Source organism: Corythoichthys intestinalis, chromosome 16 (assembly GCF_030265065.1).
Source record: "Corythoichthys intestinalis isolate RoL2023-P3 chromosome 16, ASM3026506v1, whole genome shotgun sequence".
Classification (NCBI taxonomy): domain Eukaryota; kingdom Metazoa; phylum Chordata; class Actinopteri; order Syngnathiformes; family Syngnathidae; genus Corythoichthys; species Corythoichthys intestinalis.
This window is the reverse complement of record NC_080410.1, coordinates 7,393,472-7,412,266: the sequence shown is the minus strand read 5'-3', so window position 1 is coordinate 7,412,266 and position 18,795 is coordinate 7,393,472. Positions and strand designations below refer to the sequence as shown.

General features: G+C 38.0%; 1 protein-coding gene across 1 annotated transcript; it reads right to left on the bottom strand.

Annotated features, from left to right (window-relative positions):
- Positions 1-333: 333 nt before the first annotated feature.
- On the bottom strand, positions 334-18,538 carry shmt1 (serine hydroxymethyltransferase 1 (soluble)). The gene is made up of 12 exons (XM_057860523.1): positions 18,422-18,538; positions 15,920-16,038; positions 14,030-14,175; positions 12,219-12,334; positions 10,802-10,962; positions 10,404-10,485; positions 9,930-10,142; positions 9,743-9,856; positions 4,757-4,879; positions 3,789-3,905; positions 3,604-3,714; positions 334-1,124 (listed from the first exon to the last, which is right to left on the bottom strand). Exons 2-12 carry the CDS (start codon positions 16,010-16,012, stop codon positions 952-954), a joined length of 1,449 nt encoding a protein of 482 aa, XP_057716506.1. The 5' UTR covers positions 16,013-16,038; positions 18,422-18,538; the 3' UTR covers positions 334-951.
- Positions 18,539-18,795: the final 257 nt, after the last annotated feature.

Here is an 18,795-nt window from a genome sequence, read left to right as displayed (position 1 = left end):
CCCCATTTTTTTGTATCTATGGAAACCTTAATACTGTTTAAATTTTGTTTGTAAAAAAAAAAAAAAAAAAAGGAAAGAAAATGCTTTTGGCATGTTCTTGAATGTTTCAGTGTCTTTGACGGCGATGCACATCCATTCCATTTAGGTTGGTAACGATCGTGAAGTAGCTGAATGATCCTTTTCTCTTAACTCCTTTGTAAATAGTTGCATTTTATATAAAAATACATTGGATTCTTTATTTTTAGATCTATTTGGCAATATATACAGTCATATTGTACAACACTGGGTGTAGGCTATTAGATAGAATGAGAGAATCACACATGCAGACAGATTTCAATTTGGCTCTTAAACTTTAATGTGTATGGATAAAACATAGCAAGTAAATCAACCTGATTTAAAACACAAATGTGTTTGGTGTTCAATATTTTACAGTCGGGCGCCCAAGTCCAGTCCTCAAGACAAGAGCCCCTATCCAGCTAGTTTTCCAGGTCTCCCTCCTCCAACACACCTGAATGAAATAATCAGGATCATTATCGGGCTCCTGCAGAGCTTGCTGATGAGCTGGTCATTTGATTCAGCTGTGTTATAAAGGAGGGAGACATGGAAAACAAACTGGATAGGGGCTCTCGAGGACTGGACTTGGGCACCCCTGTATTTACATGATGATTGATGACATGAAATAAAGTCAATTATACTTATACTTATGAAGCAGGAAACCTTTTATTAAGGTTAAAATTGATTTGGAGCTTCCAGTGAGTTTTAAAGCTTGGCAAAGCGGCGACAAAAAACAAACAAACAAAAAAACACAGTTGAACAAAAACAAAAAACCTGCTCAGACCAAAACCCATCTTGATCTGACGGTGTAGAGCATGTCTAACCGCATCATTTAAAAAATACACATTTGCACATCAGAAACCGCATCAGTCCAACAACAAACATCAGCGTCCGAGTTTACAGCTCAGGGAGGCCTGGCATGGCAAAACGACCAGCGAAAGTTTCAACCTCTGCTCTAATATCAGTCACACGCTGCTGGAAATTCTCTTTCTGGGCCAACGCCTGGATGAACTCCTTCAGAGTAGCCTTGGGATCCAGACTTCTCTGCACCTCCAAGGTTAGTTCAATTCCTGAGGGTTTAGAAAAGAAAATTTCCCATTTTAATTCAACTCCAGACATACCATTTTCTAATTCATCTGGGACTTAACTCGCCATTTTGTGCAAGTGCAAGTTGGTTTAGTACTTTCAGCTAGCAGGTTTAGTTGTTCAGTCATTTTTGCTGTAGGTTTGTCACTAGTAGCTGTCCAATCCATTTGAACAACTTGGACTTCTATCGCTGTCAATGGCTAGCCTGGCAAGCCACCCCGACTTAGGCCATTAAAAAGATACATGTCTGGTCTTCTGTATATTGGGCTGGATTTCAAAATCGATGCTAGAGGCGAGGCTAACAAGCACAGACTGAATCTAAAAGAACCAATCACTGAAGCACAGAGGTGCCATTAAAAAAGGCGACTCACACTGTCAGTTGTAGTCAAGTTGTAGTTCACTTACTCTCATCGTAATACGATACGATTATTTAAGATTTTTCCCACAGAAACGGAACTTTATAGCTTAATCTTAAAAATTTTAGCGAACAGAAACACTAAAAGTCTGTTAGATAGATTTTCAGAGTTAAGTCTGCCTTTGACACGGTCTGACAAGAAAGGTTTGGTGTTCTATATCATGATTCTAACTTTACTGCTTGCTTTTCTGAACTCGCCATCTCTTCTTTCTGTCAAAATGTACTGGTCGTAACACGTAACCTAAGTTGTTCGTGTGTGTGTGTGTGTGTGTGTGTGTGTGTGTGTGTGTGTGTGTGTGTGTGTGTGTGCGTCGCACAAAAGCTACGCTAGTGTGTGTGTAAATAGGGCTGCAGCTACCGATTGTTTTAGTAGTCGAATAATCTATCAACTAGTTAGTTCGAATAATCGAGTAATCGGATTAGGAACATTTATTGCTTTGCAGAATAAATTTTAGGCATGCCAAACAAAGGCTTAGTAAGATTGCACTTTCAAAATAAAATTCCTGAGTTTTTCTTCAAACTATGCAGAATTGCACTTTCATTTAAAAATAAATTAAAATACCTGAACTTAGCCTCAAATGGTATAAAATAAATAAATAAATGAGGATCTTCGTACAACAAAAGAACAATTGGCTAAGTTGCATAGCAAAAGTCCGCTAGCTTGAATGCTATAAAATGCTAACATTATTTTAACAATGCTCTTAGCAATTCGTTAAAACACATATTCTGACAAAAAACGACTAAATATAGCTATAAACTAACTTACGAATGCATTAAAAAAAACATTAGCGCAAACAAAAACCGTATGTTGGTCTTAAGAGGTAGCAGCTGGAATCAGCCATGTTAAATGAGTTATGTAATATTCACTGTTGCCACTAGAAGGCAGTGTATCCACTCAAATCAATAAAACTAAATGCAAACACTTTCAAAACGAATGCTTGGAGAGCAAAATTTAATCCAAAGCTTTTTTTCCTAATCAAATTACTCGAGTTAATTAATTGTTGCAGCACTAGTGTGTAACAAATTCAGTGATGCCTTGTGACGTAACTCGCATTGTCGTGGCCGTGGTATTTCAATACAGGCCTTTACAGTTCCATATCGGCAAATAATGACATGACATCACAGTCTAATTCTTTGTATCTATCAAAAATCTGACTTAAAGCAACATTAGGCAACTTTTCAACCTTTATGAAATATTTTCATAACATTTGTGATGATACTGTACAGTATGTCGACTGACAACTAGTTGAATGACACCTCTTTTACTGGACTGTCTCAGGAAATTAGAATACACAATATTCTAATTTTTTGAGACAGTCCTGTGTATATATACAGGACTGTCTCAGGAAATTAGAATACACAATATTCTAATTTCCTGAGACAGTCAGGAAAAAATTAGAATATTGTGTATTCTAATTTCCTGAGACAGTCCAGTATATCTTGAGGGGGTCTGCATCTTTCATCTGCAATAATTAACTTTGACTAGGGTGGTAGGAACCCTGCCACACACAAAAAAAAAAAACAAATATGCTGACTGTTTTTCGGAATAAGTAGTTTCCCCCTTTCCCCATTCATTATAAAGACAAAAGTCGATGCGAACGCTTTCAGGCAAAATCTGCAAAGATGGCAGAGCAACAAGAGACAAAATGTTTTGTCCCAGGAGGAAAAAAAAAAGGGAGGCTACCAAAACACTCAAAAATAGACATTGGCCCGGCTTTCACTTGCTGGCGTGACGCCCCCCTCCCCTCAACCAAACTCGTCAACCCTGATGAGTTCAGGTGAGCTGTGGGGGTTAGCCACACTAAGCCACACGGTTGCTAACCGTCATATGCTACAGTTTAGCCACAACTGGATTCATGACCTTATTACTATTCATCCTTCACACAGCTGCTGGAAACAGAAATGTCTTATAATGTGGAAAATACGTTACTCGCTACTAAGGAAAAGAACACCGTTAGGTAGCGCAATTTATTCAAACGCTGCTAGCCTCAACATTGATTTCATTGTTAGCTTACATCACTATACTGTTACCATAGCCTGTCATTCACCTTTGTGAAGGAAGTCTGCCACCTTCCTGAAGTCGTCTTCCACCAAGCCTCTGGAGGTGAGAGCAGGGGAGCCAAATCTCAGTCCACTGGGGCGCAAAGCGCTTTTGTCCCCTGCATGAAAAAATATTGTAATATTCTATGTACATGTATATTGATCAACACCCTAAGAAAACAACAAACCATACCTGGACAAGTATTCTTATTACAAGCGATCGCACAGGCTTCCAGAACCTTCTCAGCTCGTCCTCCATCTGTTCCTTTGCTACGCAGGTCCAACAGGATCAGATGATTGTCAGAACCACCTTCAAACAGAAATATACCGTATTGGCCCGAATATAGGATAGCCCTGATTATAAGACGACCCCCTCTTTTTCAAGACTCGTTTGAAAAAAAGACTTTTTGAACACCAAATTAATTTTTATACAGAAAATAATTACAGTTCATCTGGAAAAAAAATGATTATAACAATATATTTGAGAGAAAAAGCATGTTATTTTGCCTCATTCAAATCTTAATATCTAAACCTTTAAATATGTAAACTAAAGTGCAATCACATTCGTAAATGAATGGCTTCTGGTTTTTGAAATGTAAATAAACCTATCTATTGTGATAAAACAACAACATTGCAATAACCATCAAAGTGAGGTCTAACTGTAACTGTAGTCTTGAAACAAATCTGAATAAGGAAAAACATTGCAATAAAATAATGCGAACTGGTTAAACTTGAAAGTAGCTGAGATCTGTCATGACAGAACATTACTCCTCAAGTTTCGCTTCAATAATATCTGGCGCCATCTAGCGTCATGAATGGGTATAATGTCTACACCGCGAATATAAGACGACTCCCACTTTTTCAGTCTTATTTCAATGCAAAAAATAAAAAATACAGTGGGGAGAACAAGTATTTGATACACTCACAATGGGAAAACCCATTGGCAGTGTATCAAATACTTGTTCTCCCCACTGTATATCCGGGCTAATACGGTAACTTTCAACATTTTAAAAAATTTGAAAACTTTAAGCTTACAGCCAACACGCTGTGGCGAGTGCGGTTTTCTTGCTCTACTTAGGGGACGTGGCAGATTGGCACTTGTAGAAAACAGTGGGTGGTTGCTGGCTAGGCCTCCCCTTGAGTAAAGCACCTGACACCTACCAGTGACAATCGTGTAGCCGTGCTCAACGAGGGCAGCCGACAGAGCTTTGCAGTTGGCAAGAACCTGGATCTGGTAAGCTTTGAACTCTGGTGTCATGGCTTGTTTCAAAGCCACAGCAACACCTGGACATGTACAACAAAAAGATAAAAAAATGAAATGCTGCGATGAAAAGATTGTAGGTATCATTTATTTTTGCCAAAACCTGCTTTTTGTCATGACAAAAAATTCTACCTCTCAGGTTTCCACATTCCAATGCACACACAACCAAAACAAACCTATTATTTATTATTGTTATTTATTTCTTGACAGTAACACAAAAAATAAAAATTACAGGTAATCCCCAGATTACAATTTACTGACGTGATTTCGACTTTACGACAACGGAGTCTCGTCTACCATTTTGTCAGCAGTATTTTTTTTGTTTTTTTAAATAACGTTGACTTTTGTTTTGTTATTCATGCTTTTATTTTGGCGCAGGAAGCACAGAGCAGGTAGTACTTCCACACGCGAGTAAGGGCTCATGTGCACACGAAGAAGAACATATTTGCGCACACAAAGAAGAGCGGACGCGCACACACGAGGGAGAGAGCATTAGCTCCAGCAACAGAGTGGGAGAGAGAGAAGGGAAAGATGCGCACATTTGTTGCTTGTTAAGCATCCACAGAGGCAACACCTGTATTGTTTATAGTGCGTTTTCAATTGTGGTGAAATACTTGGGGAGAGTTTGTGATTGTTTTTGATGAACGAACGCTAACTGATACTGTACATGCTAATCGTTTGCGTGGATTGTTATTGCTGAATCAGCAGCTAGTTGTAAACGCAAATTTGAATTGCTGTTATTGAAGATAAAACTGATGTCATTTTTATTTTCGTTTTCTTTCTGCAAGTGTTGATGTCATGAGCAGCTGAATAAAGTAAGCCAACCACAGGGACGTCTGACATCGTCATTTTGGAGCTCAGCTCCCTGTCTAGCTAGGATTTAGCTGTAATGTCTTGGCGAGGACAGTACAATGACGTATAATACATGTTTTTGGATAGTTACAGTGTATCACAAAAGTGAGTACACCCCTCGCATTTCTGCAGATATTTAAATATATCTTTTCATGGGACAACACTGACAAAGTGACACTTTGACACAATGAAAAGTAGTCTGTATGCAGCTTATATAACAGTTTTAATTTATTTTCTCCTCAAAATATAGCTATTAATATCTAAACCCCTGGCAACAAACGTGAGTACACCCCTTGGTGAAAGTTGTCAATATTAACATACAACATGTCAACTGTCAATATTTTGTGTGGCCACCACTATTATCAAGAACTGCCGTTACTCTCCTGGGCATGGAGTTGACCAGAGCTTCACAGGTTGCTACTGGAATGCTCTTCCACTCCTCCATGACGACGTTGCGGAGCTGCCGGATATTTGAGACATTGCGCACCTCCACCTTCCACTTGAGGATCCCCCAAAGATGTTCTATTGGATTCAAGTCTGGAGACATGCTTGGCCAGTCCATCACCTTTACCCTCAGCCCCTTCAATAAAGCAGTGGTCATCTTGGAGGTGTGTTTGGGGTCATTGTCATTCTGGAACACTGCCCTGCGACCCAGTTTCTGGAGGGAGGGTATCATGCTCTGCTGCGGTATTTCACAGTACATGTTGGAGTTCATGTTTCCCTTCAATGGAATTTAACTCTCCGACAACTGCAGTACTCATGCAGCGCCAGAACATGACATTCCCACGACCATGCTTGACGGTAGGCATGACTGGTCGCCGCGACACATGCTTGAGACCATCGGAACCAAACAAATTAATCTTCGTCTCATCAGACCATAGGACATGGTTCCAGGAACCATGTGCTTTGTTGACATGTATTCAGCAAACTGTTTGCGGGCTTTCTTGTGTACCATCTTCAGAAGAGGCTTCCTCCTGGGGTGACAGCAATGCACAACAAGGGGTGTACTCGCTTTTGTTGCCATGGGTTTAGATATTAATGGCTATATTTTTTAGTTATTTTGAGGAGAAAATAAATTAACTCTATTATATAAGCTGCTCACAGACTACTTTTCATTGTGTCAAAGTGTCATTTTGTCAGTGTTGTCCCATGAAAAGATATACTGCAGAAAAGCAAGTGGTGTACTCATTTTTGTGATAAACCGTATTTTGAGATTTAGAGGGTGTTTAGGGGTACTTAAAGGGTTCATTCCGACTTACGCAGAAATTCGAATTACGTCGTCTGTGTAGGAACTGAACTCGTTCGTAACCCAGGGACTCCCTGTATTTATCGTTTTTGTAGTTAAGGTCAGACTGATTTTGGCATCTAACAATAATGTACTTTTACAAATGCCTGTTGCCCAACTTTTGGGCTATGCATACGCAACACATTACACATGAAAATTAAATCCAGTCTTCTGGCCCATTTTTCCTATTTAATATTTTTTCATCTCATCCTAAATTACGAGTTTGAGAAATATAGCATTTATTTATTTATGATACTTATTGATTGCCAATTTAAAATGGAAAGAACAAATGATATATAACCGTCACTTGCTGCAGCTTTCTTTGATATCTTGGTTTCCCTTGTTACTCAAATGTAAAAACAAAATGTTGTGTTACTAAAATGTAAAAACAAAATGTTCAGATTTTAAAATGTTCTGATACGCTTGACTTCTGAAGTTAAACACTACTTGCCAATTTTTGTTTTAATATCAAAATGTCAGTTATTCATTGCACTATATTTGCGCTATTCATACTGCAGTGTAATTGTGTAAACGGAGGGTGGATTACAAATTGAGTGCAGTAAAATGCTGTTAATTCAAAGAACAATTTACATACAAATTTTTCAGCATTTTTATTCCCATACCGTCATCACAAATTTTTATTGAAAAACCGTGCTATAATTTCGAGGCTATATCCCCCACCCCTAATATACGGATTGGTGCAATGAAATAAAAACTGAGCAAAGTGTCGGTTTTAAACTGTATTCAAACCAAAATTTAACCATTGCACTACAATGCAGGGGCCATTTGGTTAAAATGGTAACATAGCATTACGCTGGACGCACATCAACAGTCGCCAGGCCGCCTTGTTGCCCTTCAACGTGCAATTGACCTTTCGCAAACTCCGCCCCCCATATTGGTCATTGGCCAATCATACATCCTAACAACAGTTGATAAGTGAGCTTGATCAGACAAACTCAATATTCCCCAATTGTCCCTTATTGATTATTTTGGTGATTACTGTTAGTGTTATCCGACTGCCATACAACTTTACTGAAGCTTTACTGAACTTTACTAAACTAACCCCAGAGGCTGACTAGCTAGCATGCTTGCTTTAGTAGAGCCAGTTCATAAAACTGGATATAAGTTGTAGTTACTGTTTTCAAATATTATATCTTAATAAAAAGTCATTGCTGTCTTACTAACTAAAGTTAGTTAACGTCATGTCTTCGTTCGCAGTTGCTCGGGCTCAGCTCTATGAGTGCGGTAACATTAAAGCGATGCTTCCTCTTAAGTAAACATAGCTATAGACTTCATAATGATTGACGGGTCAGATTCCACCTTCACTGCGCAACGCCTTTAATTTAGGGGCCGCGCTACAGTCCGCTTCAGTTATTCACAGTCGGTCGCAGAGTCAACACATCCAGTGATCCAACGCCTGATTTAGAATTGAAAAAGTACGAAAGCTGTACCACATTGAAACAGGAAGGATTTTCTCAGGAGTGATTTGTTCGAGGATTCAAGGTAATCATTATATTTTCCGTACCATGCATGCATTTTGTAACGTGAAAAAAATCAGTGGGAGAAATTAACCGCTACGGACTAGCATCATTCTTCGACATATTTACGTAAAGTAAATGCAAACAGCCCGTTTTTTTTTTTTTTTTTTTTTGCTGTTAACCAAGAATCGAGACCCTTTCATGTCCATATCTATAAAGAATTCAGGGATTTAAGCATTTATTCACAAACATTTTCAATGTAAAAAGCTCTTTGTTTACATATGGCGGCTGCTAATTTCCTTACAGACTAGCCTCATAGTTCGCAGTATTTACGTAAAATAAATGCTACCTGCACGGCTTTTTTGCATTTAACAAAAAATTGAGACTGTTTTACGTCCATATCTATAATGAATTCAGGAATTTAAGCATTTATTCACAAGAATTTTCAGAGGAAAAAGCCATTGTGGCAGCCCCCTTATCACAACAAAGAGCTGAGAGACTTGCATCATTCTTCGACATAGTTACGTAAAATAAATGCACGTTTTTTTGTTGTTGCTTTTTTTAACCAAGAATCAAGACTGTTTAACGCCCATATCTATAAAGAATTCAGGGATTTAAGCATTTATTCACAATAATTTTCGGCACTAATAGCGATACAAAAGCTCCGTACATATAGCGGCTGCCTCATTGAGTAACAGACTAGCATCGTACTTCGACATATTTACCTAAAATAAATGCTAACTGCATTTTTTTGCTTTTAACCAAGAATCGAGACTGTTTTACATCCATATCTATAAAGAATTCAGGGATTAAGCATTTATTCACAAGAATTTTCAACGAAAAAAGCTCTTTGCTTGTGATTCCACTCGGTCAGCCCCGTGTCCCGCCAATACATTATGAAGTCTATGACATAGCGTTCTAATAAGCACCTTGACTTATTTTTCATGTAACATTTTGTGAATGGACACCTTAGTATCCCAACCCTTTGCTTGCTCTAAGTTTTGAACCTGTATGTGTTTGCCTCAATAGCTTGGTACAATTTGTTTATATTTTCAGCATAATCCTGCGCTGCAAATTGTAAACCCTTTTGCCTCAGTTTGGAAGACATTCCACTGCTATTACACTAAAATAAATCACTGAAAACACTATGAGTCTGCCTGCAATGGCTTGTGCCGTTGGAGTCATGAAGCTTGTCGGCTTAGCAACCGTAACTAAAAAAAGGGGGCGGGGGTCTATTATTATTAGCTACACATCTTAAGTAGGTGGAGAACCTGCAATGGCGTGGTTGTGTGGTCCACCTTGGAGCCCTGGGAAAACAGCCTGATTGATTAAAGACTCGAGATTATACAGAGTCTCCTTCCCCTTGGCATCAACACTGCGGACACCTGGAGAAGAGCAGACAAGAATAAAACAATCTTCAATAGCTTCAAAGACTTAATGACAATGAGAGCTGACGACCTTTCCTGAAGAATATCAGTCCAGCTCGGCAGCCACGCAGCGTCTTGTGGGTTGTCGTGGAAACAATGTCACAGTAGTCAAAGGGTGAAGGAACGACTCCAGCAGCCACTAGTCCACTGATGTGCGCCATGTCGCCCATCAGATACGCTCCGTTCTCGTTAGCAATTTGCCTCATGCGGGCGTAATCAATGTTACGGGAGTAGCAGCTTGTTCCTGTAAAAAAAAGGAAACATTTGTTTGATTATTTCATTGATGAGTTTATGTGCAAAAGTTTCCGCAACGATTAAGATAGATAGAAATTCAAACTTTCAAGCTTAACCTATGCAACATGAGTGCATTTTTACTCACCACTGAACTTGGATTAAACTCAAATTCAATGTGAGTATTGTATGTCGAATATAACTTAAAAACTTAAAAGCATAAGATTGCACAAACAAAAACAAAAATGTAATGCATGTGCATTTGCTAGATTACCTGCAATGATGAGTTTGGGATGGAAAAGACGTGCATTTTCTTGCAGTCGGTCGTAGTCGATATAACCAGTTTCGGGGTTTACCTGAAACCAAACCACTTTGAACAACTTCTCACCAGAAACTTCTATATACATACAGGCATGAAAATGGGTCAGGGGTTAAAACGTTTGTTAAGCTTATTTTCAGCTAGCTATTTTTGTTATTTCAAGAAATCTGAGTGAAATGTACTTCAAGCCCTGGCAGATAATTTCACTTATATTGAGTAAATTTCCACTGAAACCAAGGGAATTTAATTAGGTTTAAGGAGGGGCGTACAATTCATAACAGTGTTGACATGAATGTTTGCTTATCCGACTAAGCATTTTGGTGTTCTGTACTCAAAACAATGTGTGTAATTACCTTGTATGGCATGGACTCAAAAAAGATGGACGTTGCGGAGATTTTTTTCTTTTCAGTCATGAAGCCGTGCGTCAGGTGACCGCCATCCGGAAGGTCCAAGCCCATGATTCTACCATGTGGTTCCACGATGGCGGTGTAAACAGCAAAGTTGGCAGGGGAACCTACACAGAGAAGCATTGACATTTCTTCTCAATTTGAGAGACATCAATCCATTTTCTCTTTATCCTTACAGTCATGCGTGAGGTGGCACCTCTCCCAGCATGACTTGTTGCCAGCCAATTTCAAGGCAAATATAGAACAACTTGACACTAATTGACAATTTGGAGACATCAATTAATCATGCTAAAGGCAAGCCATATAAACATGCAAAACCACATTCAAACACCATATCTCAGAACTGTGAGGTAGACATGCAAACTGCTCATCATTAGTGCTTCTCTTAATTAGGGATGGGAATTGATAGGATTTTTACGATTCCGATTCCATTATCGACATTGCTTAACGATTCGATTCTTTATCGATTCTCTTATCGATTCTAATTTGGGGGAAAAGAAGAACAAATGTTTTGATTGGCATCGAGTTTGTTTAATCAGAAGTCACAACCTTACAAACTCACAACGAGGTCAAAAGAGGCCCAAAGCCTCAATGTTAACTGTGGCAATTCGTGGCAAATTTTACTGAAACCTTTTTCTAATAGAAATAAAACATATTGGTATATATTGGCATATAAGCTGTTGTTCTGCCTTTGGCAATATGTGTTAAACTGCAGGGGTCCCCAAACATTTTCCTGTGAGGGCCCCATAACTTTTCTCTTCCCTGATAAGGGGCCGGGGTCAGTTTGTAACAGAAAAAGTGTGACGATTATAGGAGTGCCTAAATGTAAAAATTTATTGTTTTTGAGAAAGCCACAATGTCTTCTGCATCGTCATTTGGGAGTTTAGCTAGCTGTATAGCCAGGACTAAGCATTAGCGTCTCGGTGAGGACAGTACAGTCTTATTCCCTCTTGATGGAGTTATTTCAACCTTGCAATGACTGCAAGTCGCTTTGTTGTAATATTTCCTCGTGAAGTGATGACACACCTTCGAGCGTTTAATCCTACGTGCTGTCATTGTTATGTTTATGGCTGCAATACTCGTGCTAAACCATCGTAACCTTTCATTTTCACCCTCTTTCCTGGTGAAGTGTAGCCAAACTTTGGAGCGAGTGGTTCTTGGTGCCATGCTAGTCTGATGCGTCTGGACAACAAGACACGTCACGTCACGAGGCAATGCGCAACTTTAGGAATCGTTAAAGGGATCGTTAAGGCTTTTGCAATGTGATGTCGAGGCCTCGAAACACTAGGAATCGGTTCGGAATTGGAATCGGATTTCGATTCCCATCCCTACTCTTAATAGAGATGTTTAAACAGATTGTTACCGGAATAAGGCTGCACATTCACGCCCCATTTGTCAGAGTCCAGACCATAGGCCTCAAGCGCTCTCTTCTGGCAGAGTCTCTCCAGCTCGTCTACATGCTCTGTTCCACCGTAATACCTAAAATTCAGAGATTATGGAGAATATAAAACCCAATTTTATTAGCGAGACTCAATCTAACTGCACTCATGATTCTATTTCACAAGAAGGAGTGGGAACCTCTGGGTACCTCCTGATATGATTTGCAACACAAGGCTCACAGCAACGATTATCTCACTATATAGCGATACAACAATTACCAATACATGGGTCAGGAAATTAAATCTATGATATTCTATACACACTTTTAAAGAGAACATCAAACCATTTCTAAATGTAAAAATGAACTTTTATGTTTTGCACTGTCATGGACAATCTGTCACAAACTGTCCTTTGTAGAAAGAACATTTCAGTGCAACATTTGTGTAAACAAATACAGCAGCACTATATTATTGCATCATTCTTGTAAAAAAAAAATTGTGTCTTTCTTCACGCATTGCCTGCCATTGAGAACGATAGGTGTTTGATTTATTTAAACTGATATGACTGGGTTTGAACACTTATGATTGACTGCCGTTGACAGCAGTGAATATCTAAATAATTGAAAATGAATTGGACATCTACCGCAATCCATAGATTTCATAATTGTATTGACGGGTCACATCCGTCAGTCACTGTGCAACGCCTTCAAGTAGGGGGCTGTCCTACAGTCTACTTCAGTTATTCGCAGTCGGTCGCGGTTAGTCAACACATGCAGGGATCCAACGCCGGATTCAGGTTGAAAAAGTACAAAAGCATACAAACAGGAAGGATTGTCTCAGGAGTGATTTGTTCGAGGATCCAAGGTAATTATATTTTTCGTACCATGCAAGCATTTTGAAATTTTGTGAAAAAAAATCAATGGGAGAAATTAGCCGCTACAGCGTTGGCATTATACTTAGCAATATCTACATAAAATAATTGTTAACGGCACGTTTTTTGCTTTTAACCAAGAATCGAGACTGTTTTACGTCCATATTTACAGTTTATAGAATTCAGGGATTTAAGCATTTATTCACAAGAATTTTCAATGGAAAAAGGTCTTTGTTGACTCATGTCGGCTGCTAATTTCCTTACTGACCAGCCTCATAGTTCGCAATATTTACTTAAAATAAATGCTAGCTGCACGTTTTTTTGCTCTGAACCAAGAATCGAGATGGTCTTACGTCCGTATCTATAAAGAATTCAGGGATTTAAGCATTTATTCACAAGGATTTTCACCGGAAAAGCTCTGTTTACATTTGGCGGCCGCCACATTGACTAACCGACTAGCATCGTACTTTGACATATTTATGTAAAATAAATGCGAACTGCACGGCTTTTTTCTTTGTTTTTAACCAAGAATCGAGACTGTTTTACGTCCATATCTATAAAGAATTCCGGGATTTAAGCATTTATTCACAAGAATTTTCAACGAGAAAAGCTATATCTCTGTGATTTCACTTGATCAGCTTTGACGGCCAAGCCAACAATGCAGGCCCGCTATTAATCGGCCCCGCAGCCCTTGTCCCATTGATATCATTATGACGTCTATGCGCTGTCAATGGTAGCCAATGAGGCAACATAGAATTCTAGTGGAAATTTTTTGTATAGTGGAAAAATTCATTCCTCTCCTTCTGAAAACAATTTATCGATTCTTGGCAGGAGCATATTGATAACCTATCTGGATATAGTATAGAAAGACTGTATATCACCATATTGTCACACATCTATTCACAAATGTGTTGATTCTCATACCTCTGACCAGGATACCCTTCGGAGTACTTGTTATTCATACAAGATCCAAGTGCCTCTAAAACAGCTCTGCTGGTGAAGTTCTCGGAAGCAATCAGCTCAAGCCCGTATGTCTGCCTGTGCTTCTCTTTTTTAATGATAGAGAACACCTGAAACACAGATGTATCCTGCCTCAGATTCCTCTTTTTTTTCACAGAACACTAAAACATAAACTCTGCAGAAAGATGATATTATTGTTGCAGTTGCAAAAGTATAGACTATGTATAAAATCAAGTTAGTGAATATTTTATGGACAGTGTAGCTATACTGTAATACCTATAGCTATACCTTATTATTATGGACAGTGTAGCTATACTGTAATACCTATAGCTATACCTTACTATTAGCATTGCACCAATACAATTTTTTGCCGTCCGATTCAGATATCGAAAGCCAATGCTGATACTTTACCGAATACCATGTTTCTTAAAGAAAAAAAAAATTAATACTAAATTATTGCATACTCAGTTGAACGTAAGGTAATTGCTATCATGGCTTAGTCAGACCGTGCTTAACTCGTTGACGGTGGCAGGCGTACAATCCATTTGAAATATGAGGGCGAAAGGATGATTGGACGCCCATCATCATCTTGGGAAGAGGCAACAAACGTTGCGCTTCATTTTTTAGGACTGTGTGCGTAGATGGCCAACATCTTTGGTAGAGCAACCAGGCGCTTGGAAACTACATCTTGAAAAGTACCATATTTTCCGCACTATAAGGTGCATCGCAGTATAAGGCGCACCTTTAATGAATGGTTTATTTTAAAACTTTTCATATATAGGGCGCACTGCATTATAAGCAGCATCAGCAGCAGTATTAGTAGTCGTAGTAGTAGTTGGGGTTGTGTTATGCATCCATTAGATGAAGCTGCACTAAAGGTAATGTCATGCCATGATTAACCAATATTGATCCATATACAAGGCGCATTGGATTATAAGGCATATTGTTATATTTGAGAAAATTGAAGGCTTTTAGGTGCGCCTTATAGTGCAGAAAATACGGTATATATTTCACAGCATCAGCACGTTATTTCTTAGTACTCATCGATACCGATTATGTCATTTTAGTGCTGTATCGGTACAGATATTGGTGCAATACTAATAACAATTGAAACTCAATTTGGTATATTTGAATTTTTCCACAGTCTGAGATCCACACATTGAAAAATTATGAAGTTCGATTGACACAAGACCACCGACTTTGTTCAAACTATGCAGTATTGATTGCACTTTCACTTAAAAATAAATTAAAATACCTGGGATCTAAGTACAACAAAAGAACAATTGGCTAACTTGCATAGCAAAACTCCGCTAGCTTAAATGCTATAAAATACTTTTTTTTTTTTTTTTTTTACACTGCTCTTAACAAATCATTCAAACACATATTTACACAAAAAAACCTCTAAATATACCAATAAATTAAATTGTGAATGGATACAAAATAACATATTAGCTCAAACAAAAACTTAGCTCATGTTGGTTTTTACAGGGAGCAGCTGGATTCAGCTATGTAAAAGGAGTTATGTCATATTCACTGTTGCCACTGGAGGGCAGTGTATCCACCCAAATCAATAAAACCAAATGCAAACACTTTCAAAATAAACCATTACAACGCCACTCTAATTAAACGAATACTCGAAGCAGCAAAATTTGATGCGAAGCTTTTTTCCTAATCGAATTACTCAAATTAATGGATTAATCATTGGAGCACTACATCAAATGTAAACAGGAAAAAAAAACAGCAATTGAGGTTAATACTGAATGATGAGACTGTGACAGCCTCATTTAGCATTAATTTCAAACCAGAGTATGATAATGTTCCAATAATAGTCAACATAGTTCCATAATTACTGACCTCAGCATCATTGATAGCCAGTGGCTCCAGCATCATCTTGTTGTGAGAGTCCCATGAATCCTTTGTGATATGATTGCCGTTTATGAAAGACATTGTTGTTGTTCTTGCACAGTGCTGATCTAATAATGAGGATAAGGATTCCATTCTTAATCCATGAGTTTGAGAATAAATAGCAGTGTTCTGATGTCATCATCCAATCTTGACAATGCCAACCAGATTTGAATTGGAAAACATTAATGGTTCTAAATTGGACTGACATTAGAGGTGCACTATAATTATCGGTCCAATAATAGGAATTAGGACGTCATCCAAATAAATCCAATGACATTATTACCGTATTAGACAGCCCTGATTATAAGACGACCCCCCTCTTTTTCAAGACTCAAGTTGGAAAAAAGACTTTTTGAACGGCAAATTGATTTTTAAACAGAAAATAATTACAGTACATCTGAAACAAATGATTATAATATATTTAAGAAAAAAACATGTTGTTTTACCTCATTCAAATGTTAATATCTGAACATTTAAATATGTAAACTAAAGTGCAATCACATTCGTAAATGAATGGCTTCTGGTTTTTGAAATGTAAATAAACCAATCTATTGTGATAAAACAACAAAATTGCAATAACTGCATTAACCATCAAAGTGAAGTCTAACTGTAACTGTAGTCTTGAAACAAATCTGAATAAGGAAAAACATTGCAATAAAATAATGCAAACTGGTTAAACTTGAGAGTAGCTGAGATCTGTCATGACAGAACATCGCTTCAATGATATATGGCGCCATCTAGCGTCGTGAATGGGTATAACGTCTAGACCGCGAATGTGAGACAACCCCCACTTTTTCAGTCTTATTTCAATGCAAAAAACACTGTCTTATATTCAGGCCAATACGGTAATAGGCCGGATAATACATAATATTTTTGGCACGGTGTCGGTGGATTGGAATATGTGCATTTGTTTCCACTCCTGTTTTGCTACTGTTCTAGAAGCCGCATTTTTCCATCACTGAGTTATATACCTTACTATGGCAATTAGCAAATGTTTGCATTTTAAAGTGTTTACAAGTTCTTGAGAGGCCATTGCCAGGTTAAGAAAGTTGTTTCATGGACCAAGACCACAACAGTAGTCTGTAGTCCTGTAGCACCAAATGTTTTTATCTAATGACAAAGCACAATACCTGCTGGGTTTATGTTTTAGTTCAGACCTCATTGTTTAGGGGAACACATTGTCCACGATATTGACTGATTGATTGTGACTGACTCAAATTACATTTATTTGAAAAAATGAATATGGGCACTTTATTAGAAGTCAAAACTGTTCTTGTCTTTGTTTTGTTCATCATAATAACTTTCATGTCATCATGAAAATTCTGGTCAGGTCAAAGGCAAATCTATGCTGAACCCACCACTAGGATTTTTTACCGACAGGTGTTCAAAAACTCAGGTGAATGTACATTGAGAAATTACATATATATTACCGGTTATCGTATCGGTATCAGCCTTGAGAAGCAGGAAGTTATCGATATAGGTATCAGTTTCAAAAATGGATATCGTGCACCCCTAACTGAGATTAAAGGAACTTGTGTGATTGTTACATCTGTTCATCTACTATCTTCATCCGGGGGACACTTTAATTCTGCACACATTTGGTTTGAAACGTAAAGAATTTCAGTTAATCTGAGATTATGTCAATGGCCAAAGAGCAAATAATCATGTCTGTATAAATTTATGACTGTCTGATTTCACTTTTGACAATAAAAAGGATTCGGATTGTTTTCTCCCAGATATTACAGTGAAAATGACATCTGGCAATATCTTATAAAATAACAATATTACTGTTAACGCATTGAAAACGTAGATGTAAAAATCATTTAAACTGGGAAGACTGGCTGTAAATGCTCATCTTTCAGTGCCACTGACGTCGCTAGACGTCCAATCCATTTTGACTGGGAAAGGCGAATGAACATTCGTCCATTGGACTGGACGTCTAGCGACGTCAATGGTAGGCAATGAGATAATTTCAAAGGAAATATTTATTGAATAATCACAAGTTTAAAGATAAACGTTGCTTGTTGCGACACTTGGGGCTCCATGGAGTAAACTTTGGACCGTTGCATTGGCAAAACAAATACAAGAGTTAAAAACAATCTTAACCCACGTTCACTGGTGGCTTACATAATGTGTCCTCGTAAATGTCAGGTTCACATAGAATAGACAAATTCCTAGCTGTACAACTCATATCCATGAAGCGTTTTATTTTTATTTTTTTTAGATAAATATCGCAAATTACTTGCTAACCAACGCGTCATTACCAAGATTATTAAAACGCATTCCTTCTTAAAAGCTATATGAAGACAGCCATAAACAATAAGGCATGCATAATTCACATTGCATTTTAAAATACACGTTCAAAATGCAAAACGGGGTCTAAGCAGACATAAATATTAACTTTGAGATCGTTATTGCAATGTTTAGTGACAGTCGAAGCTGAAAACTCACCAAAAAGAAAGACAAAAGGCGACCCACGCTGTCACACTCAACCAGCAAATACCAAACTGTAAAATCACGAGGCCTTCTCAAGTAATGTAATTAAAAAAAAAAACCAAAGTGACGAAGTCTAAAGTCCGCCAAAGTTTCGACCTATCATATTCCTAGTTTTTTCTTCTTTTATTTTATCTACAACTTGAACACTTGAGCGCCATCTTTTGCCTGGCATCTGGTCACACATGTGACCTTCTGCTTCACTGTTCAAAAGTGTCAAAGGCACTCCCAGAAAATAGCGAATCAAGTATTTCTCAATTTGAAAATTTAATACATTGGTATGAAGTGTTTTTCATAAAAACTATTAAATCAAACACGATGTCATTCATCTT

Coding starts and splice junctions, on each gene's coding strand:
- shmt1 (XM_057860523.1), bottom strand. CDS start 16,012: ATGTCTTTCATAAACGGCAATCATATCACAAAGGATTCATGGGACTCT. Junction 10,486..10,801: donor TTGAGTCCATGCCATACAAG/GTAATTACACAC, acceptor GTTTGGTTTCAG/GTAAACCCCGAAACTGGTTA. Junction 1,125..3,603: donor GGCAGACTTCCTTCACAAAG/GTGAATGACAGG, acceptor CTAAACCCTCAG/GAATTGAACTAACCTTGGAG.